Source organism: Ambystoma mexicanum, chromosome 3p (genome assembly GCF_040938575.1).
Source record: "Ambystoma mexicanum isolate Mex_15411 chromosome 3p, UKY_AmexF1_1, whole genome shotgun sequence".
Lineage (NCBI taxonomy): Eukaryota > Metazoa > Chordata > Amphibia > Caudata > Ambystomatidae > Ambystoma > Ambystoma mexicanum.
Genome location: NC_090925.1, coordinates 540,113,883 through 540,138,474, shown reverse-complemented (window position 1 = coordinate 540,138,474; position 24,592 = coordinate 540,113,883). Strand labels below are relative to the sequence as shown.

General features: G+C 44.8%; 1 protein-coding gene across 2 annotated transcripts in view; it reads right to left on the bottom strand.

Annotated features, from left to right (window-relative positions):
• The window catches only part of B4GALT5 (beta-1,4-galactosyltransferase 5), a 239,746-nt gene that overhangs the window by 45,014 nt on the left and 170,140 nt on the right, over positions 1-24,592 (bottom strand). For both annotated transcript variants that reach the window (XM_069651263.1, XM_069651265.1), the window contains exons 3-4: positions 14,225-14,338; positions 3,087-3,208 (exon numbers count right to left, since the gene is read on the bottom strand). In XM_069651263.1, coding sequence (XP_069507364.1) covers positions 3,087-3,208; positions 14,225-14,338 — 236 coding nt within the window. The remainder of the gene's footprint in view (positions 1-3,086; positions 3,209-14,224; positions 14,339-24,592) is intronic.

The following is a 24,592-nucleotide window of genomic DNA, read 5'->3' as shown; positions in this document are numbered from 1 at the left end:
ATTAATGATGAAAGAAAGAGGATCCAAGACGGTAATACTTAGTGTGCAGGATACGGGAGGATTCCAATCTTGGATCCTCTTTCCTTCTTTGTTTATAGTGTTGGTTCTGTGCCAGGATCTCAGTTGCTCCCCTGCACCTTACATCTTCTTAAATTGAATTATTTGATTGTCTGAAAAGAACTTATCGTTAAAATTGGTGTGCACTATTAATCCTGTTTCCTAAACCGTATTAATGCCCTTACTGCAAGTAGGCTTACTGAATTGGCCTCTAAACTGGAGTAACTACCAAACACAGGTTACCCTGTGACGGTCATGCCACCGGGAACACAGACTGTCGTGGCCGAAAAATAATGGTTTTGGCTGCAACACCTGGAATTTAAGGGGCACACAGATTGCATCTATATATCCTGTAATGGGACAATTTGTCCTCCAGGCATACATATTTACATGTCCTGGGCAGTCAAAGTGCTAAATGTGTGCACTGTGCACATCCCCTGCCTGTACAATGCCATGTTTGTTTCATTCAAATCAACAGTAGGTTCATCAGACCAAAACCGGAAGGCCGCTCCCCAGACTCCCTGCCAGGGGATTATGTGTCAAGCAGCGACAGCCACCGGACTAGAAAGGGATTCAAATCATGAACCGGATATTGAAGGGGATCACAGGAGGCGAGGGGTCATGTTTAGCACTTTGGCGAGGGGGCCCCGAATTCTGGGAATTTCTGTCAACATTTCCTTTCAGATGGGAGTTCAACAGACAATTTACAAAGTGTGCGATTAGTTCGGCATGATCATGCATTTTTATTGATTTTACAGGTCTATTTCTGTTAATTATTTAGGTGAGGTGGTAGAAGAGAGCACTAGAATTTAGAGGATGGACTACACCCTGCAGCGGGAACACACAGTGCAGGTTTATGACCAACAAACACCTGCATTATCTATCCACAGAGTCCAGTTGTCTTCAAACTGTGGGGCTGCCCCCCTGGCATGGCCCAAAGGGTGCCCATGGGGGGTGCAAGGCTCTTCCAAAAGTGAGCATTGGGACTGTTTTTTATTAAATATATAAGCAGAAATGACATCTAGTGGGGCCCAGCAGCAATATTTATACTCGAGGTGGGGCTCAGCAAGAAAACTTTTACTCAAGTGGGGCTCTGCATAGAAATGTTTCACAACCCAACAGCAGGAAGGGCACTATCAAACGTGTGCAGACTGTGTCACTGATAAAGTAAGATGTGCGTCGAACAGAAGACACTAGGGACACACACATGCATCAAGTTTTCTGCAAAGCTGAATTAGGCCATGCACACATCTCGGATAAACCATGTGTTAGGCTCCTTCAACTAGCATGTGCGTGGTGGGAGATGAACTGTGCCGTGTGCACAACCGTGAGGGCTTAAGACCCAACCCTAAGGCTACGGCTGCATAGGAGCAAGTAGTGGAGGAATAATAAGTGGGACAAAACCTGGATACTAAGGACAACACATTCCTAGAAAGCATACTGGGGCCCAATGCACACTAAAAGACATTGAAAATTGGGAACCAATGTCTTTATCGACGTCGCCTCAAACATTGGAAATCTCTAGATTCTAGGAAGTCAGGATTCTGAAAGAGATGGCATCTCTTGGTTGCTATTTATCAAGTCCTCCGTCCTTTTACTCCATTTAGGAAGCTGATCTACTAGCCCTGGGTAAATTACCCCTGATGCAATTGATTATAATGCAATCAAAAGGCTTTCTAGTTCCATCATGAAGAACCACATTCACACCAAGCTCTTTAGGATATAAAACACAAAGCATCTAACACAGTGAAAGCGAATGGGTTATTTAACTCGTTTGTGGTTAGCCTGAAAATCTAGAGTGTTTGAGGCTTCCAAGGGCTACATTTTAGAAACAATTCAATGGAATACAACAATTTGGGGGTACTGCCTGAAGAGTGATGAAGACACCAAAGGGGGCCGCTTTCATCTTGGAACGCTTTCATCTTGGAAACGCTAGAGGTGAGAAGACCACGCCACCCTGATAGAAGACTACATGCTACAGTAACTGATGCATTGTGCAAGCCCACATACAATTGCGCGACACTGCGCTGGCACGAACAGGCAGGCCCGCTGCATATAAAGGATAGTTGGGAAGTGGATATAGCTTCATGTAGCATGGTGTGCTGATGCCAGGAGGGAAGTGCTGTGTCATGTCTCTGTTGAAGTGCATGGGGCCAATGTTAAATTAAGAGGAGTAAAAACGTAAGTGAAAGGAATAAAACGTTGAAGGGGTAAATCCTTATTTGATATCTGATCCCCACGTTTTAACACTCACAAATGCCAGTGTTGTTGAAAGCCCTTGTGCTGCGTGAGAATTGGATTTCTTATTCTAAAGGAAGCGTAGGGGACGAAGGCACGAGTAGATTTTTGATGAGAGGTGGTGGAAGCCCTATTGCATTGCCGTCTCAATTCCTTAGTTTATCTGCCCTTAGGATACCCTGATTTTTCAAAGTGGCACCATTTGTCCCTCTATCATAGCTTTCAACCTCTGACCAAACTCCTCTGTATATGGAGTAGGTTGTAGAAGAAAGCAGTCGGGGTCAGATTGGGGCATACAATTGGCTTGGGCACCAATGAAAAAGTGGCCAAAAAAGTAATTGTTTTGATCAAATCTGATGCAAGTTGTGCAATTTAAGGAATCGTTATTCAGCAACAATGGTCAAAACTACTAGCCGCATAGTGAATGAAGTCATCAAAGTGGCCCACATTGTCAAACAAAGTGGCCCACTTGCACCAACAAAAACTGGCTGGCACTAGCATTTTTGGTTTGGGCATTGCCCTATAGACCAGTCCGAGTCGGACAACAGAATAAAAAGGTGGGTACTAACTGCACAAAGAGGAGCGGACAAGCCACACGGTGCAAAGAAACTATAGGAAAAGAGGAGCGCGTTGAGAGAGAATTGTTGCATTTTATGGGCATGGCCCTTAAAGGGAACCAAGCATTCTGTTAACAAATTAAAACATGTGCTCCAAATATGTCTGCTTATAAAACATCTATCACACCTGTTGACTGGCAACAAGTGAAGTAACACTCCCATTAAAAAGCTTACCTTCCAGCGAGGAATGCAGTCGCTCGGCTTCCAGTGGCCACCCAGCTTGATGGAATCCTTGTAAAAGAGTTGATGGATATCTTCCATTCTAATTTCACTCACATTCACGTCAATGGCCCCCTCTGCAGACAAGAAGGAAGCAAGAGAGCTTTAGACACCGTGCTGGCTTTGGTTCCAGGGGGCTCTTGTTTTACGGTCGATTTCATTGAAAAAGTATTTCTGCCTTTAGCAATTACATGATGTCCTTAACAACCAGATGCGTATTTCACCTCCGATCTATGCCTCAAATTCTCATGGACACGATATACTCCATTTCATAAATAACAATCATTAATAGATGCTAGTAGGATTTTATTAATCTCACTAGGTTGTATGGATTTTAATCAGAACCACAGTCACTCCAATCTTTTTTTCAGGCTTCCTTCAAACACCAATTCATATATGCTCAAGCGTCCAGATACTTGCTGTTTTTCTTTTACTACTTTGTTGCCACATTGACCACCCTGTAACCTGGTCCTTATGGCTCGTCACTTCTGCGCGATTGTAACTGTAACAAATTCAAGATGCTCGAGAGCCCAGATACCTCAGGGTTAGGTGCGCTCTACAAATAATAAACTAAACTAAACCACACAGCAACCAATCACCAATAGCAAGATTCTTCTCTTCCTTTTGAGATTGCCAAACACTAAATAGCCCCCAGGGCCACCTTAATGCTTTCCACTCACGGTTGATCAGTCCTCAGAATTTCCAAGCAGCGATTGCTGCAAACAATTCCAGGTGCTACCACATCTCACAAGCTTCATCATCCGCTACTGACACAATGCAGGTTCCGGAGCTCCCTTTTGGACTGTGGAAACTTATCTCCATCCAGTCCTGATGCCTTCAACGGCTGGCTGGCTTTCCCCTTCTCAAACGATTATCATGTCGCTTGGTTATCAGATACAGGAACAATTCATACAAAATGTAGGATGGTATAGGCTACAAGGCCGCCGTCCTGCAACATACAGATCGGATCTGTGTGAAATGACAGTTTAAAAGTCTGACCACCAAAAGTCAGAATTCTTTTTTTCTTTTTCCCCCTTTTGTTCACATATATATATTTGGGGGAAACCCCCCGCATAACCCCACCTTACACCTATACATTTTCTATTACCTTTACCGCCCACATATATCTATGCAAACAAATGGGGGTCGGACTTTTGGTGCTCTGACCTTTTAACCTTGGTCATTTTGGCCTAACCCATACATATCACCCTGACACCTTTGTCCTCATTGGGCTTGCCCTTTCTGCAACTGATGTGGAAGCCCGCCAGTGTCATTTTCAGGTCTTTGAGGCAAGCTGCAAGCTAAGGAGCAATGCATGTTGGAGAGGCCGTCCACGGCAGCCCTGCACATTAACTCTCTGGCTCCTGCTCTGGCTGGCAGATGCTGGAAGGGTGGACTCGCACAGAAGGCAGCCCCCAACTGCAGGTACTCCAGATAGACCTGGAATGAAGAGGCCCTGCCAGCACTGCCTTGCCATTCCACCCACACTGCCTCCTAAATGCAGTCCTGTTAGCAGGGACCTCGCGGAGTATGAAAACGCTGGGCCGAGTCCCCGTTCAGGCCCACCCCAGTCCCGGGCTGCACTGAGGGAAGAGAGGGCAGTAAGGCCCATGAAAGTTCGAAATGTTATTGCCCTCTGCCGTTATTGCCCTCTGCTCCTCGCAAGGCCAGGGGTTGAAATGTTCCAGTCTATTCCTTAATAATGAGCCTCACTTAGCAGGGGCCTTGGCAGGGGGAGCTCGGTGACACCCTCTGCTCTTTTAAGTCTACGGGAGAAAGACAAAAGGGATGCCTTGAGGCCCACCAAATGTTTCTTCAGGGGATCTCTGTATGAAGGTTGCCTAGATCCCTCAGCCACTGTACACTGTTGGAGGAAAAGAGGGGTAACGAGGGGGGCAGCAGGGAATAGCCAAATTTGGCTAAGGGGAGCACAGTAATGGAATCGGTGAAACTAAAATATCCCCACTCCCCACAGAGGAGGGCTGTAGAGACTAACCTAGCTATAAACCTCTAGGCCAAGTCCCATCTGTACAGATCATTAGTAGACCTAGAAAGTGTTTTATGCTGTGCCATGGTTTATCTACATGGCTGGGATGCCTCATGGAAGAGTCTGGGAACTTTATCAGTTTAAGGGGACAGGTTGTCTTCTTACAGGAATCCAGCGTCATTCAGAAGTCGGAAAAAGTGGGAGGGACGCTCCTTTTGCTCCGGTTCTCCTATGGGCATACCATCGATGAAGGTCAGTGCTCGAGGGTGCTGAGAGGGTTATGCAGACACTAACTGGAAAGGAATTGGCAAACAGTCACCGATTTCAGTTGGGAGGCCCAGTATGCCACTAACCCTTTCACCAGCCAATGCTGTCAGCCCAATGGCACAGGTTATATCCGGAGTCTGCTGCTTGCAGTTGCGATGAACACTGAATTCAACCATCTTAGACAGTACCTTAGGTTCGGGAGAGGTGGAGCTATGTTCTTGCAAGGATGTGTGTTAAACACTGAGGGAATGGTTTCCCACCCTGGGGGGTATAGAGGGGAGCTGGTGGGGACAGGGGATCGGGAGAGGAGAGCAAACGCATCCACTAGAAAGCATGCATTTATTGTGCAGTTGCAGTACCATATACAAAGTCTATTCCTGATGAATTTCCCTGGATGGTAAGTGACCACACCAGCAATTCGACTACCTTTACCTTTGATTTGCACTATGAGGCTAGAGGTCGTATCACCTCCTTTGGTGCCCAGGCCCTCAACAGCCGAGTCAACTTGGAGGCAAACAGGAGGCGTTGTGCAGAGCCAGGCTGACCTGCAGATACATGCAGCTTGCAAACCCAAACAGTTGTTGGCTTCATCAGTGTGACTTCAGCCAGGGAAGTGTTTTTTCAGTACAGTTTACCATTTCCCTGCTGTACCATTTTCAACACCACATTTTGCCTGACCCACCCATCCATACCAAGTGGCTACTGCAACTACGGTGATGAGGTTAGTCTTTATCACAAACATCTTGCACCACCCGGAAATAACGCACCATAGCCACACGACAGTCAGGGGAAACCTCAACACGTCATCCAGGAATGGCCAACAGTGTGCTACTATGAGTGAAGCGCACTAAGGAGCCTCATCGACACGGACTGGGAGTGCCCTTTTGGAGGCAATAAACTGAAGGAAAAATCTTAGTTTGGGAAGTGCCCAAATTGTGATTCCTTTAGGGGGGATGAAAATCACAAGTGCTGAGTTCTCTCTCATTTAAATCCCAATGTTATTCCCCTTTGTGATATGCGTGCGCGACGTCCAGTAGGTTAGAATCTGGTGTCACAACCATTCCAGGCACCATTGCAATGGTCTGCAGGATCTCTGGGATTGAGTTGAGGAACACTCGCCTAGGATAAACCAGGAAGGGGATCCCTGCACAATCGCACCGGAGGCATCACCATTCAGGCTTCCTTTTTTGTGCCAAACTCGAGTTCCCTAACATTCTTTGGATCCACCAGCCCAGACATCGTGGCAAAGTACACGAGAAAGCACAAGTGCTCCAAACACCATTCAGAGTAGCAAAATCAAAGCAACACTAATGGACAACAGTTGGAGACATTTAGAGCACTAGGAACCTTGAGTTGCCGCACTGGTTGGTTCTCTTTTGGGTCGCTATTATACGTTTTGCTGCCAATTAGTAGGTTCCCGTGGGACAGTGCTCAATTATCCCAAGTTTTGAAAAATGGGGGTGGGGTGGGAATCAGTTAAACTGGCACTTCGTATCATAGATATTAAGAACCTATCAGTTCCTTGTTCGGTTTTAGAAAATAAGGGAATAGTCTTGTTTGTGGTTAGTTTCCATAGCTTATTTTATTGGTGTTCAAGGTGCCGATGCTTGTTTCGACCCCACTAAGGTCTTTGTCAAGGCTGTGTTGTTAATAACCCACATTATCATTTACAATGTTTGTGCACGTGTGACAACGTGTGTGCAAAATAGTAGATATAAGGTGAACCCAGGTTGGTCAGTGTAAGGTGTGTGTGAGGTGGGGTGACGTGGTCACGGATGTATTACAGATTTGGTGCCACACATTATACAATGTGAATCAGATATTACACATTTGCGATTCATCATACATGTTTATATTTTATAATACGTTGATCATTTACATTGTTGCATAATAGGACATTTGTGCTGTACAGTAACAGGGGATTAGCACCAAGGGAGGAGGAAGAGGAGACAAGAAGAAGATAAGTGTATCATTAGATGTTTGGTGGTTTCTACTTGCATGGTAACAGAGCCTATTAACGTGGCCCCAAGTTCCTACGACTTAATTTAACTTACCAATATGTATAGTCGAGTTCACTTGGTAAGTATTACGGTTGTCCCTTGCACAAGTTGAATTGTTAGGTCTCCTGATTAGCAGGCAGGGGGTGAAGTAGATAAGTCAGATTTAGATACGTGTATCATACAATGACATTGTGAGGCACGTGTGTGCTTAATGCAGTTGCACAATTCTGGTGAGGCTTGCCAATTGGAGTGGCAGCTAAAGATGGCACTTGTTGGTGAGCGTTAGCCGCGTTGTGAATATATAGTTAACCTGTTTTCTAGGTAATTCTAGCACTAAGCGCAGTAGGGCATGTTTGAGGTGGTGAGACTGTCGTGGGGGACCGAAATTGGCACGTTTGTGTGATAAGTGGACAGGAACTGTAAGTATTTGCATCGTATTGCGGGGAGCCAGGTGGCCGGTGTGTGAATCATCCTGCCTTTTGGCACATATATGAATAAAGTGTGAGCAAAGAATTTGCGATATCCCAATGGAAATAGCATGCGTCAGCCAGCTATATGACTGAGTGCCAGAATCCAACTTGGCATACGAGTCGTTTGGTGCTTGTTCCAAAAAATGGTGGTGAAGTTGAAGGAACTCTAAGCTCTATTGAAGGTCGGAGTATGGTCTACTCGAGTGTGATCTGTTCTGCAGTGGTTTGGATGAAAGGGGGAGTGGTGGTATGTGTGGTTAGTGGGGTTGGGCCTGTGATTTTAGTGACTGTCCTTGTGTCCATGAAAGTGGTAGGATACATCATGGATGGTAGCGTGGTGCATGAAGGGAAGTGAAAGGACATGGTTGTGTCCTAGCAACAGCGTTGGGTTTGTGCATTAGGCAAAGTGCCTTGTGCAGTAAGTTATCTGCTCAGAGGGCCCCAGTGACCCAACGTATCGAGTCTAGCAGCGGGGGGAAAAATTGGAGCACAATTTACTTACCTGACAGGCTGCTTGGCCACAGCAGTTAGGTTGAGCGATCACGCTGATCGTATAGATCCCGTCTGCCATTTTGGTTTAAATATTAATAGTAGCTGGTTGCTGATAGGTTTGTCAAAAGGTAATTACTGATTGGTTGTCTCTGTGACAGCCTCGATTGGTTGGGAGTGACTTTGTGCTGACTGGCAACTGGTTGAATACTGGTTGCTTGTGATAATTAAGCATACAGCGTGTTAGTAGGCATATATGTGGTATGAACATATAGTGACCCTTGGTCGATATGCGCCGGATGGAAGCACGGGCTGTTTAGAGCATCCTACTGTGCAGCAGAACGAAATGTTGGGATTGGTTGTATAATGGATTTGTTCGACCCAGGGTGCTGAAGCAAGCCGATTATATAGCTATTGTGGCAGTGCAGTAGTATATCAAGTGGTCTGAGGGACTGGATAGGGTTGCACATTTGGTGCTTGCATTGGCTGGACCTGAATGCCCAGTCTCAAAATGTTTGCCTATCTACCTAAGGTGCGATAACAATGGTTTGTCACATGAGTTGTTTGAAGGAGGGTGAAGGTCTCTCTAGGAAAAGTGGGGGTGGGATGGGAAGCTTGGGGGTAAGGACAAGCTGCATGGATGGCCAGGTTACTGTATACGGATGAGTTAGAGACATTGGATTAGTTTGTGTATTTAGGTCTTGACCAGTATTAGACGACTGGTTGCGTAAACCCCACTGTTTAAACATTATTACAGAAGGACATTCAGCTCATGTTCAGTGTTAAGACCAAGGTTGACATTTCTATATTTGCAAATACGTTTGGCTTCTTTTTGACACAGCATAAGCTCTCGGTTTCCGCCATGAGAATCAGTTTTGACCAACTTTAATCCTGCAAACTTGATATCACATTTCTTATCCATTTGATGACATTCTTGCCAATGGGCGGCCAGTGGACTATCTTCCATCCGATGACTTCAGGAGGCTCACGTGTTCACGTTTTCTAGTTCATAGTTTCCAGATTGTACTTCCAATATCTTTTAGTTTGCAGACAAAGATGATCACAAAAACGACATTTAGATTTGCAGTTGATAAAGTGCTTACTTTTGTGACAGAGTGTCGCCAGATTGGACTTGGTTGGTGTTAAGTGCATGGGAGCACACTGAACACGTTCCACATTTGTGAAAGCCCACATTTGTTTGATTGCCAAGCCAATTTGTGCAGATTTTCACCAAAGGGGCCATGTAAGATGGGCTGAGCATGGTCTTTAAAGTAGGTATCTTGGAATATGAAAGTTGTAGTTTAGGTGGAATCCATTTCTGAATATCCGTGTCAATCGATAGGATATGCCAGTGTTTTTTGAGAATTTCTTTAAGCTTGTAGCTGTCTTGGTGTTATTGGGTAATACATGATATTGGTTCATCGTTGTCAATGTTCTTTAGTTTATGTTTAAGGAGACTGGATCTTGGTGTTTTGTTGGCTTTTTCTATCACCACATCAATATTCTCCAGTCTGTAACCTCTGTTCATGAATCTATCCTGAAGGAGTTTGTATTCCGCTGAGTAGGCTGAGTTGTTACTGCAATTTCTTCTGGCCCGGATAAATTCGCCCTTGGGGATATTGTCAATGACTGATTTCCTGTGGCAACTGGTAGCATACAGTACCGAGTTGACCTTGCTAGATTTCCTGTATGTGGTTGTTTGCATTACAGAGTCTTCCACTGTAATTCTTATATTGAGGAAATCTATGGTCTGATCGCTCTGGTTGCTGGTAAGTTAAATTCCAAAATTGTTACTGTTAAGGTAATTTTTGAAGGCACTAAGTTGCTCTAGTGTGCCAGACCAAATCATCAGGATGTCATCAATATATTGGCACCACTTGTGTATATTCTTGTTGAAATCTGTGTCGCTGAAGGCATGGACCTGCTCATAGTGGCTCCTAAATAAATTGGCAATCACTGGGGCATATGTTGCTCCTATGGCGATACTCTTTGTCTGTCTGTAATATGTTCATCAAACAGGAACACATTGTTAGTAAGGGAGGATTCTAGAAATTCTTTAGTCATGGCAAGGTGTGAATAGAAGGATGCTGATGCTTTTGCATAGGCGCAGTCAATTGCCTCCAGTATTAGTGCATGTTCCATCCACTTGTACAATGCTTTTACATCCAATGTGACCAGAATGTAACCCGATTCCCAGGTTAGTTTGTGTAGGATTTGGAGGGTGTGCATTGTGTCTCAAAGGTATGTTGGTATCTTCAGAACTTCCATGTTCATTACCTTGTTGACATATTTAGCCATGGGTTCTGTTAGCCAACCTATACCACTCATGATCGCTCTTGCTTCTGGAATGTTCACATATGCTATAGGTATCTGTGGTAAGAAATATATAGTAAGCATTCTTGGGTGGTCCGTTCTGAGGAATTTGTACTCCTCGTCGGTGAGTTGCCCATGGTGGTGCCATTTTTTAGTTAGCTCTTTTGGGAGTTGTAGAATGGAAGTGGTGGGGTGGGATGGGGTTAAAGGGTAGTCTCTCATAACAGTTAGGTGTTTCCAAATGTTTTAGGGCCATTTTGATGTAGTCAGACCTATCAAATATTACAAGGTTGCCTCCTTTGTCTGCTTCCTTGATGATTTCAGTGTTGGTTTTGATTTTCTTCAGTGCTAGTAGCTCTTGTGTATTTAAGTTAATTGGTCCCTGTCTCCTGGTTCCTTGTGTCTCATCTTTTAGCTTGTGTAAGTCACTGGTTACGATCTTGTAGAAAAGATCTATTGCATTATCTCCTTGTAAGTTTAGTGTGAAGGTGGATGATCTATTTAATTCAGGAATATTCAGAGTATATTCCTCTATGTTGAGATCACGCACACCTTAAACTGACCAACCTGGGTTCAACTTATATTTATTATTTTGCGCACAAATTGTTACCCATGCACAAAAAATGTAAATTATGATGTGGGTTATTAACAACACAGCTTTGACCCCTGTGGGGTCGAAAAACGCATCAGCACCATCAACACCAATAAAATAAACCCACAAACAAGACTATTCCCTTATTTTTTAAAACTGAACAAGGAACCAATAGGTTCTTCATATCTACGATATGAAGCGCCGGTTTAGCTGATTCCCACCCCAACTCTAACTAACGGACAACATGTCATTTGATTTCCACTTCTCAACATATCAATTGGCCAAGGGCAGATGGGGAGGGCAGACATTTTGGAAAACTGAAAATATCCATTAGGTAACTGTCGGGAGAGAGGCTGTTTCACTTGTAAAAGAATTGCATCTGCACAAACAGTTGGTTTATTATGGGGCGAATAAGCATGTCTCCAGTGTGTTCCTTTGAAATCAGAAATTTGATTTAAAATAAATAGGATTGCCGGATCAGTGGTGTCGCTGGATGGGAAACACAGTTTCTGGAGACAAGCTCGACCCATGCTTACAGGGAGCTAGTTGAGAGCAGGTTGAAAGCCAATTGGCCGAGTGCCAACACACATTTACCTCTGAATCTCGAGTCTCCCAGGAGAGTGAAATGAGGATGGTACCATGAATTCAATATCGGACATATATTTTGTGAGTACAATTAGTCCATTAAGAGTAATACGCTCAAAAGCAGGGCAAGATGAGGAGTTTGCTTTTGTGGCTGGAGGGTTGGGGCAGAAGCCTACTGCAGCAGCCTTTCTTCCAGAAATGTGGAGAGTGAGTTCACACTTACCGACCAGACAGCATAAATTCCGTCCTTGTCTCTACCACCTCTTCTCTCTATCTAACCTACTCCGTCTATCCCATCTATTATTTCTCCATCTCCCTCCTATTCTGTCCTTTTTATTCTGTCGCTCCCTTCTGTTCTGTCAAGGACTGTCCCTCCCACCTGTTTTGTGCCTCCATGTAATTCTGTCCTTGTCTCTCCCACCTAGTCTGTCTCTCCCACCTATTCTGTCTTTACATCCTGTTCTATCTCGCCCTCCTATTCGCTCTTACTCGGTCTCTCCTTCCTGTTCCTCGTCTACCTCTTGTTCTGTTCTATTCGGTCTCTGCTCCTGTTTTGTGTTTCCAACTTTTTCTGTCCTAGTCAGTCCTTTGCATTCTGTCTCTCCCTCCTGGTCTGCCTGCATCTCCCTTCTAGTATTTACCCCCACTCAGGCTGTTTTTCTCTCTGCTTTGTGTCTCCCTCTCTGTCATAGTCTGTACCTCACATTTTGTCTGTCCCTCCTATTCTGTCACTCCCTCCTGTTTTTTTGCCACCATGTAATTCTGCCCTTGTCTCTTCCACATATTATGTTGCTCCCTCCTATTCTCTCCTACTCTGTCTCTCTTTCCTGTTCTGTCACCCTATTATTCTGTCCTATTCTGTGTCTCCTTGTTTTGTGTTTCCACCTTCTTAATCTCATCCTGTCCTTTGCATTCTGTCTCAACCTCCTGCTCTGTATCTCCCTTCTAGTCTGTGCCACCCACGTACTCTGTGTTTCTCACTGCTTTGTGTCTCTTTTTTCTGTCCTATTCTGTCCCTCGCATTCTATCTCTCTTACCTATTGCGTCTCTCCCATCATAGTCTGTGTCTCCTTCCTAGTCTGTCTTTCCCTCCGGTTTTGCCCTCATGTTCTTCACTCTACCTAGCCCCCACCCCCATTCTGTGTCAGTCTCCCTCCCTCCCTCGTAGCTATCTTGCTGTACTTTTTCCTGCCCTGCTTTCTTCTGCTATCTTGGTCCAGAGTAGCAGATAACACAGAGAGAGGGCAAAGTTCTCAGTGCCCTCCATCATCCTCCCCATTGACAAAGACAATAAACACAGCCTGGAACTTCTTTCATTCTGTGTTTATTCTTTGAAAAGCGCACCTTTTCATGCTGTGTTTATTCTTTGAAAGGCGCACCTTCTATCATTCTGGGTTTATTCTTTCAAAGGCGCACCTTCTATCATTCTGGGTTTATTCTTTCAAAGGCGCACCTTCTCTCATGCTGTGTTTATACTCCGAAAGGCGCCCTGACACCAATGCTGCAGACCGGCTAATTTATAATCAAGTTTTTGGTCTCACGCGCCCCCCTCGTGTGCCACGCCCCCATAGGGCAGCACACCCCACAGTTTAAAAAATACTGGAGAGGTAGAGCTACATATTTAGTGGCTAATGATAAGGCCCAACAAGGCTGAAACATGTACGTGTATGGGGTTGCTGTTGGTAGTTTTATTCAGAAGGGAATTGCCATAGCATTTCGGTGCTGGACTGCCAATGTGGGCGGGACAAAGCCTGACATGCAAATGGGTATTTCCCATCTGTGAAAGGTACCGTGAGCAAAAGGCAATGGCTGCGGACTCTCAAAGTAGGAAAAAAAGCCACAAAACAGGTTATCAAGCCATGTTCTTTCTAGAGAGGGGTGCCTGCTACCTTTTTGAAAACTATAACTGGTGGATACTGACTGGAAGGGGTAATCACGGTTTGGGTCATTAACTCAAAAGATTTCTACTAAAGTTGACAAAATTGCACGTTATGCCTTCAGAACGGTTACATTCAGAATAAGGGGCCATTATCCACCCCCCCCCAAAATAAAAAAATACACACTTCAATGTTTCAAGTTTTTAAAAGGCGGTTGATAAAACTCCATTGGCCAGATTCACAAAGATTTGCAGTGGGACGAATCAGCAGAAACCCCAAGCATCTCTACTGTGTTTCTGCGCCGTCTACCTTACTGATGAATCCTAGAAATGGTGCACTTCCGGAGCTGCTCCCTAGTTGCTCTGGTTTTAGGATGTGTGGCTAAGGTAGCAGGAGCAGCTCGGAAATGCTCATGGCGTCTCGCGAGAGGTTCCAGTGCAAGTCTTTGTGAATCGAGACCATTGTGTCGAATAGTCACGGCACTGAAAACGCCCCTGGGTGGCTGGTACTCACTCATTGAAGGGAGCTTCTCGGGACAGACTTGGTTAGGAAGGTACGTGAAGTCTTCGGGAAGGAATGTCGTAGTCGGAAGAAACGTGTCATTATGGTTGTAATCAAAAAGATAATCTAGTGGAAAGGAAAAAAGAACAGCGTCATCATCCAAAGAACGTTATCATTATGGTTGTAATCAGAAAAATAATATAGGGAAAGAGAAAAATACATAGCGTTATCATCCATGAGCTGGCAAATTACACGATCCAGGTAGGATTCAAAGATGCGTGTGATACCAAGTGCCACAAAGAGTGTACATGAGATTGGGTGTGACGCAGTTTAATAACCGCTCACAAAAAGCAAGTCGTGGCATTTTTCAGACATGCTGCGATACACGACTCGATTCCCAGGTCTGCTAGCCTAGCCTTCACTTAAATCAGAGGTCGAAGTGGGCGGCAGCGGTCGGGAGCGGTAATCCTATACTTTTTATTTTTAAGTTTCACCGTTCCTATACTTTTATTTTAAAAAGAAACCGTTCTGGAATGGTTTAGTTTTAAAATAAAAGTGTAGGAAGAAGTTGAAGCTTGCACTTCAGTGCGCTGCACTGAACATTCTCATTAAGAGCAGGTGTTTTTGTTAGGTGGTTTGGATTCTGTGTCGGAGGGGGTGTGGCAATGGGGTTTGTGAGCAGCGGAGCAGACCAGCAGGGAACACAGTTCCACTACTTATTTTCGTACACTTCGACCACTGACTTAAATCATTTCCGGGGCCCACTGCCACATATTGCAAATCCTGCTGGTTTTATTCATGTTTGCATATATTAAGCACTCTAAACTCAGAGGCATCGAGGCGCTTTTGAAATTGTAAACCTTTTAAAAATGCATTTTCAATTTGACACATCATCGTACAGTATATAAATGGTGCCAACATGTGTGTGTCATCTCCAAGTGGTGGTTGCCTTTTCCCTCAATGCGTCTCATCTCCATCTCTAAAATAAATCTCCCATTCTCTTCCTTATTCAATCGGGACGGGAAGGCGGGTCTATGCAGAGGCAAAGCACACAGTGCCACTCCTGTGCTTAGTTTGCATTAGCAGAGGCAGCGTTCAGTGGTGAAGGTTTAAAGGGAAAACAACACTCAAACAATGGCTATCAGTCCACCCAGTGGCAACCAACCAGCTGAGATACAATTCTCAACGGTCTCTCATTTTGATACATAGGTTTAAAAATGTGAACTTTCCATAGCGAGCCATAATCCGCTCTTGGCAGTGATCATTTGCTTTGTGCATGTGAACAACTGGCATTCAACCCAGCAGGTAAGCAGCATTTATACCTACCTGCAGCTTAATCTTTCAGCATTCATAGAGTATAGCAAATAGGCACATGGCAAAGAAGGATAAACATTGAGAGGGCATCCCAGCCCATGGTCACTGGATCCATCCAAGAATTAGCAACACCAGTTATACACTTCCATACATGTAAAATAATGGTTGTCAAAAATTATCTAGAGCAACAAAAAGTGTTCAGTGTTAAGCGAAACAAATTAAAAGCAATAGAGATTTAAAATGCTCTCCTTGCTGCCTAAATGCTAACATTTTTTGGTTGTGGTTGGTTCGAACAGTCTCACTGTCTGCGGTCCAAATTCCAGTAGGAGGCAACTCCTGTGCAAAATCGATCTTCTTCACCACAAGACATTGGCGGTGAAAGAAGCGGGGATGCAGGTTGAGGAAAGAAAGCATTTAATGGACAAAAAAGGGAGTGTAAGCAGTGGCTCATGAGCATTACAATCCCTACAGGTCACTGGGAAAAAGATTGCACGTGCATGGTCAGGTGCTGAAGTCATCCAATTACTTTCAAATGTTCATCTATGAGCTTTGTGATCATTACATGGCCTTTCGCATCAAGCCCTAGTTCTTGATCTTTAATTGGTCGAAAACCGATTTAAAAAGAAGAATTGAGAAATCGACTGGAAAGGACCTACAGGAAACCTTGTCAGGAAATCTCAGTCTCGTAGCATGACTCAGCTATGCTGCCCATGTTCACGGAAGGACGTGGTTAAGATGCTCTGAGATTAAAAGTGACTGAAGAGATACCACATAGGGCGGTATCCTGGAAAGATGGGAGGTGCACTGTATGCACCATTCATTTTACTGTGTGCCCCTGTAACCCACCACATAATCCCAGATTCATGCAGTGAGTCCTTGACCCAACTGCCCACCAAATGACTATTCCTCAGTGGTCACCACCACGTCTGTTACAAGTGCAGGGGGACACATCAGAATGTCCTACGTTTGATCATGTTTTTGCCTGCAATCCAATATATAGCTCTCGTCATTGCAGTGCCCTCAACACCAATCAGTTGCTTCAGGATAACCGAGTCCAAACTGACTTGGCCTACTGAATCTTCTTTTTTTCTTTTTTTTTTTTAGCAGAGTGCCCACGTCACAGCTTGCAATCAAAAGTTCAAAAATAAAGTCAAATACACCCGCTACCCAGCACAAAAGTGTTATACATAATTGAACAGTGAAAATCATCACATCCAAAGCAATTGTTACTTCACCATCAATTTAAATCACATATTTTTCATCTATGCTCTGCCAAATTCTGAGACCACTTTGTTGCTTTTGGAGGCCATTAACAATGGCAATGATGTGCCATGTAATTGTCACAACATAGCATGGTGACATTTCCATGCCTCGAGGACATGCAGTATCTACAATGGGCAATGCACCCTCCAAAGAGGGCCATAACTGACTTATGAATAATGCCCCATACAAATCTTACAACACCTCACATAAAAGCACTTCAGGCCATGTCTACCAGAGTGTTCGCTCCCACCCAATCTGCCCCTATGTAACATTAATGTGCCGCCACAGGCTCATATAAACCAGTTGGCCAGAAGACTGCGTTGGTTTGTGTGTTTTATGTAACATGGTCCAGAATAATACATGTCAGAGTCACCAGTGTTGTTCAAAGTACAGTATAGGCATGTTGGAATAAAAACTCACCCTTCAAGATGGTTAAAGCCATTTTAGGCATGTACACAAAGGATAATGCCAGGTCTGTACCTTATAATTGGGTGAACTGCTGCAGGTGTGGCCATTGGAGGAGTCAGAAGTATGTATGTATGTATGTACCCCATTTTGGAAAACTCAGACTCGTTCAATTACAAATCGTATTCCATTTTGGAATTGTGCATGGGATCAGGAGAGGAAGCTCCTGTTGCGACGATAGTGGACAGTTCCAGTGGGTGACAGGGGGTTGTGGGAGAAGGACCTGTGGTGCCGTTTAACAGTGTTTGCTTGCTAACAACATGTAGCTGTCCTTTTAGAAAGGCTTTTGTGCATTAATTACAAGATTCTCTCGACAACTCTCCTCTAAAAAAGAGTGCCGTCAGCAACCCCAGACACGTGTTTCGGCCTTGTTGGGCCTCATCAGTGAGGTGAAGCTGAGCCACTCCAAGACACAGCGAGCAAGGGGTCCACGTCTGGATTACTCTTGGTTACTTAGGGTGAAACCCCAAGTTTTCCAAATTTGAAAAGGAGTGTGGGAGCGGCCTCGTAACATTTACTTTATTCTAATAAATTGCATTTCCTTTCTATGATGAGCCAGTATGTGAAAATGTAGGCAAGCCGCAAAAATGGCTTTTAAAAATGTGAGCCCTGCAATAGAAGGTAGTGAACTTAAATGTAAGGCACTGAAAGTAAAACATGTGTTAACATTAATTGCCTTGCCTTTTGCTGCAGTAATGCCCCTGTGGGTGGGACCAGGCTGATATGCAAATGGATATTTCTCTTCTGTGAAGGGTGCAGTGAGCTAAAACCTGGTTGTAGACCCTCCTGAGTGGAAGAAATTCCTTAGAACAGGGTATTTGACCCATGTTTATTCTAAGTGAAGGGCTCCCATTTATTCTTCGACTTGATCCATTATTGAAGTGATACTATAAACACACTTCCGTCCTGTGTCAGGTGTCCTTCAATCATCAATTGAAAGAGGACAGGATAGCAGGCCTCTCAGATGTCCAAATTAACAAGGGGGGTGCTGGGAGTCCCTCTGCCAGACATTAGTCCTGGTTACGAGAGGCTTACCCAGAGTCTTTAGCTCACTATCTTTCACAGAGAAGAAATATCCCAAACATATCAGTCTTTGTCCTGCCATGAGGCAGTGCAGCACCGAAATGCTAGGCAATTCTCCTCTGAACAAGAGTACCAACAGCATCCCCAAACACGTGTTTCGGTCTGGTTGGACCTCATCAGTAGGGAGGAGCTGTGCCTATCTAAGAGTAGTGAGCAAGGGGTCCACGTCTGGATTCCCCTAGTAAATTAGGGTGAGACCCAAAGTTACTTGAATATGCAAATTAACAAGGGGGGTCCTGGGAGTCCCTCTGCCAGACATTAGTCCTGGTTACGAGAGACTTACCCAGAGTCTTTAGCTCACTATCTTTCACAGAGAAGAAATATCCCAAACATTTCAGTCTTTGTCCTGCCCTGAGGCAATCCAGCACTCAGATGTCCAAACATAATACTTTTCAGCTTTAATATTATGAACAATGTCATCTGCCTGAAGTACACTTGTCATTGACGACAAGAAAACACAGCTATAATCAATGGATGACGGGAGATTTGCAGGGGGAACGGGCCTGTGGGTATCCTGGTACTTACTTATTTCTATTATTATATGATATTTATTGAGTGAAGACCTAGCTTTGTGGATCAAAAGAGCGTTTTACATCATAGGGGAAGCAACGCAGTGAGGGAAGCAGAGAAACAAGTCAGCTGCAAGTCAACAGGGCGGATGTGAGGCAATCTGCAAGCAACCAGGGGATGAAACAGTGGGGAGAAAATCACCCAGTCGCAGGTAGGGTGGGTATTGGTGTGGACCTATGTTTAAGGAAGCGGCCATTCCTTGGAGAGGAGGTTCTTGAGCTTCTTCATAATCTGTAGAAGTGAGGAAGTGTTGTGGACAGGGTGGTGGTTCCAGAGTCTTGGGCCGTAGACTCTGATGGCCTGTCTTCTGGTTCTTTCCTTTTTGCACTGGCGGTTCCAGTCTACACATGTCTACTTCTGGTGGATTGTAGGCCTCAGAAGAAGCCGAGTTTCTCATTGAGGTAGCTTGGGAACTTGAACCATCAGTACATTCTACTGGCAATTTTGCCAATTTATTTAGGGTTAAAACTCTTGGGTGGTGCTGAGGATTGTTATGCTTGGAGTTCCTCGGCATCTATTGCTTAAAATCAATATTTTTCCTCTGAATAATGCCTTGAGATCATGCTTTTGAAGAGGAACAGAGCCAAATAGTGACATATTAGCACATAAGGACAGGACAATTTAGTAATAATGAAGATGGATTAACATTTTTATAGTGCCAATTGCAGCAACCAGTGTCACTGTCTTGGTTGGACGTGCACTTGGGTTGTATTTTCATATCCTTACGTGCACACACCTGGATTTACAAAGCGCAGCATGTTCTTCTTTCTAGTCAAGAGGAAAACTGCCGGTAGTAGGCAGATGTGTGCAGCCCCCTTGTCCAATTTGGGTCCAGCTATTGAGAGCTGCATGCTCATCACCTGAGGGAAATTAAGAATTGAAGATGCGGATATTGGGATGAAGTAAAAAAAGGTTTTAATGAATGTCTAGGTGTCTGTGTGACTTACTTGTTTATTGTTAGACTAAACCATCCAGCCCATCATGAGCTTCCTTGCCCTGTACTGGACAGGGCAGGGGAGAGAACTTTGAAAAAGAAAGTGACAGCTGAAAAAAAAGTACAATGGTGAGAAGAGTGAGCTGGAGGCAACAAGTAGCAGCTGCCTGGGGGGCCATGGCCACGAGCACTCCCGGGTTAACAGACGTATTCACTGGGCTGCATATGTTTGGGGCGACCCAGCATTAACTGTGTGCTTTAACAGTGTGCTTGGTACAGGCCAGGCACTCACAGGGCCTACGGAGCAGACGGCCAATCAGGGCCACGACTGGCGGGCCCAACAGTAAAGACTGTGTGTCTCATGTGTAATGTGGCTTGGGGAGAACATCAGGGCCACCCAGCCCATCCCACATGTTCAGGAAAGCCGGAACAGGCAGCGCAGCATTGCCCCATGTCAGGCCACCCGGGGCAAGACGGAGAGGAACCACAGGATAAGCCCTATGCGGCCATCTTAGCCAGAAGTGGCCAGGGAGACCGAAGAAGTGCAGCAGTGTTGAAAGTCCCTCTAGCCCGATGCCAGACGGGTGAGATGGTGAAGCTGGTTAAGTCCCAGGTGGGACGCTGGTGCACAAGAGAAGTCCTTGCAGGCCTGCCACCTTTGCATTACACATACACGGAGGAGGATGGGGTGGACCTAGATTTCTATAATGTGTGCTGGACCGTTTCAGGATCTGGTGATGGGGGCGTCGCCCAAAGAGGTCAGTGCACCCGGAGTTGCAGTGATTATAGAGCCCAACCACCCCCCCCCCCCAGGGGACCCGGCTGCCAGAGAAGATCTTTGCATGCCGGGATGGCAGTGGTGAATGTGGCGCACTACAGAGGCACTGCCAAGAACAGTGAGGGAGCACGGGCCATGCAGCTGTGATTAGGCGGCAAACAGGCAGCTAAAGGACAGAATGGAAGTACGTGCCGTGCATCCTTGGTGGCCTTGGGCAGTTCATCCCTCTTCAACATCTTGGAGAAGACCCTGCCCACCCCACCAAAGACACCACCAGACAAGTACTAGAAGGGTGTGGCTGACTACAGCAGTCACACCCAAGAAACTGTTGTATAAAAGTCAAAAGCTTATATGATGACATGTTTCCATTTATTATTAGTGTTTCGTGTTAACATTTCATAGTTTTTAGAAATAGTAATTAGTGTTTTGAGATATAATTGTTCATATTGCTATTCATTAAGGTTTATAGGTGGTTGTAGAAGGTTCTCTATGCATTTTATTTTCTGAAAGGGAACTACGTGACATCCTGGTGTGAGAGAAGAGGCTGCCAATGGCTGCCTAGGGGATGGAACCACTAGGTTCATCTTGAGGCCTTCCTCTAGTGGGTGTCCCAGATACGGAGTAGGGTCTGTTCAGTCTCTGCCACCCCAATGGTCTCCTTTGACCCCTCTGAAGGAGGTTGGGCTGACAGGGAAGAACCCCCAGTGGGAGATCATGCCAGGTGAAGAAAAGGATTGGTGCATAAGTAGGTTAGGCCTTTGAGGGTTGTGTAAAAGGGTCCCCATTGTGATCCCTTTAAAAACTCCACATTGGTGGCTGTGTTACTATGCCGGAGAGAGGTCAAGAACTCGGGGAGCAGCCCATCTCCTGTTAATCAAATCTCTTATTGCAGGTTGCTTAGCACCCTTTTCTATTCAGCTAATTTGCGCGGTGGATGTGGTTCCATTGGCTCCATCCCTGACCTCGGTGAAGGAAGGGGATGCCCCAGCCCAGGCAGCCTAGGGCTAAATGTTGGTTCCAGAGTAGAACAAATCAGCCATTTTCTTGTTTGCCAGTTGGCATCAAGCTAAAGCCAGATCACCTGGCATAAACATTTGTGAGGTGCGTAGGAAAATTGAGATTACAGGGATGGTGGTGCCCACCTGTTCTGAGTGCATGTGTGATCACTTTCTTTCATATTACACTCCATCACACATGTTTATATATACAGTAATGTGGCAGCGAATAATAGTGGAAGACCGTGAACAACATTGAACTATGAATTACTTAAGGGTAAAAAATAACATTCATTTAATATTCTGTGTTGTGCAACTGATGCCAAAGTTCCTCTGCAGCTGGAGACCGGCTGCAAAACATTACTTTGGTGACAACCACTGCCAAAGCCCATTACTTTTACTAGAACCTTAGGAGAAGGTACCAGCCATTCAGGTGCTGAGGAATGCAGGCTGAGTCACATGGTACACGCCAGCATTCCATCCTGAGGATGCATCTTTCTACCAGATTCCAGCAAGTCCTCGAGTCCCAGTGCCCCACTGCCCTTCCCCACCAACTCACTCCCTCTCCTCATCCCCTCTCCCTCAGTTTTTTTGCCACATCCTGGCGTTTCATGAGATCCTGTGCAGCATCTGAGGGTTCTGACTCAAAAATATCCCTGAGCCTACAGCACCAAGGACGCTACCTCCATCAAGCCAGTATGTCATTGTGAGAACTCCTATTGGTTCCCAGATGGTCATGTGACACAAAGCCGCCCTTGTCATTAATTCTCCCTTGGGTGTCTGCCTCTAAGGGCAGAAAGCAGCAAAGGGTCTGTTTGAGCTGGAAGGGGCCTAGTACCAGAGCACTTGCTGAACCCAATACTTCACAGTGTTCACCCTTCACCAGATTCCTCCTTCCACACATAAGGACCTTTCAACCCAGTGACTCTCGATTCATTCCGAAGATGTTAAAGTACCAAGGTAACATCCCCATTTTGGGAATGCTGCCTTTCGGTCCCCTATAGCCCCACTTTAGCCCAACTAACTGACGCTTGGAGAGTATGGGTTCAACCCTTGATCCACTGTAATCACTTGCCTACTTCTTTTACCTTCCACCATGCACTTTGACTTTGCTCCCTTCCTCCTTGTACTCCCACTTCTCTGGTATTAGTCAGCCAGTCCTCTAACTTCAATGTGCAAAATGTGCACTTGCTGCTGGCCTTTGGCTGGTGATATTTGACTCTTGGCGAGGAAGAAAGTGTGCTCTGTGTATGTATTGAATTGAGATGGTGAGTGACTTTTTTTAATAGCTGGCTAGTAGCTTGCAACTTGAATTTTTGCACCCTGCTAACTTCAACCTCATTCTCTCCCAGCCCCATCTCCCTCCACTCCCGCTCTACCCGCTGGTAAACACATTCTCTATGGCGTCACTATTCTCTAAAATGCTCATGCAAAACAGAACAACTACATGTTAAACCTACTCAATTCCACTGCACAAAATGTATGCACAGAAGAACTGGCACAAAAGCAGTCAATACATATTTGTCTTAAATACACAAACAGCGTAAACTTATTTTTGTCCAAAATCAACCAAAACCTACAGAATACACCATGATGATGCCATGGACAGTAGCCAACATAAATATACAAACAGAAAATCAATCTTTGTAGACATTACCTGCAATAACAAAAGGGAAATCAATCTCTACAGATTATATACAAAACATGTCATTACATACTGGTGACACTTAACGTAGAGAGTATTGTTTGCTAGGCTGCCTAAAACCGGGCAGGCCAAATGTCTCATCATGCTGACCACAACTCAGTGCTTGGAGAAAGGGCACCATACAATAGATGGCTCCTACTTGGGCCTCCTAGGTTGCAGAGTACCTCACCCTCAATGGTGAGGCACCAGGGGTCATGAACGCAGAAGTCCTGACTGAGGCATATACATAGCGGATGCATTATTAGACATCCTATGAACATGGTATCATGCGATGGCATTTCCACAATAGGAACAAAGAGTGTGGAGTCACGAACAGGGTACCTGTGCGCTATTTATCACTAATACGTTTATAAGGCATATTATCAAATGAAAAAGAAGTGTGAGAATTCCCACCAACCAATCCACACAGGCTGGTACTAAATTGACAGTTATATGGTAAAAAGGGGTAGGATTGCGCTTGACACCATTATAATACAACAACCAGCAATCAAGGTACAGTATTTTAATGAGGTAGATTGAGAAATAGCCGACACGTGTTTCGACACTCAGGTCGTTTTCAAGGCTAGATCACAAACATCAGTGGCATCACATAATCAACATATTCAATAAATGACAATTTTGAAAAAGGTGTAAGTAAAAAACATACCAAGAATCAGGTAAGGAGGGTGGTACAGCAGTAGCAGGTCAATGTAGGCAAACAATATAAAATAAAAACAAAAGAAATAGACAGAAATCGAGAAAAAATATATATAAATTCATCAACTTGAAATTGGGTTAAAGCCTTATTGTCTTCTCTAGGCTAATTGTGACCAGCACCCCGTGGCACGGCCCCCATGCAAGTCCAAGCACCAGCAAAGTACAAGTGGTGACCAAAATTCAGATTAACGACATCCAAAATTGTGATGTTTAGAGAACAGAACGAAAATAATCACAGGAACCAGTAATTGGTGACGGGAAAGGAACAACAAAAGCAATAAGGTGAAACTAAATAGGTCCACAGTGGTAAAGTGCTACCACTGTGGACTTATTTAGTTTCACCGTTCTCTAAACATCACAATTTTGGATGTCGTTAATCTGAATTTTGGTCACCACTTGTACTTTGCTGGTGCTCAGACTTGCATGGGGGCCGTGCCACGGGGTGCTGGTCACATTTAGCCTAGAGAAGACAATATGGCTTTAACCCAATTTCAAGTTGATGAATTTATATATATTTTTTCTCGATTTCTGTCTATTTCTTTTGTTTTTATTTTATATTGTTTGCCTACATTGACCT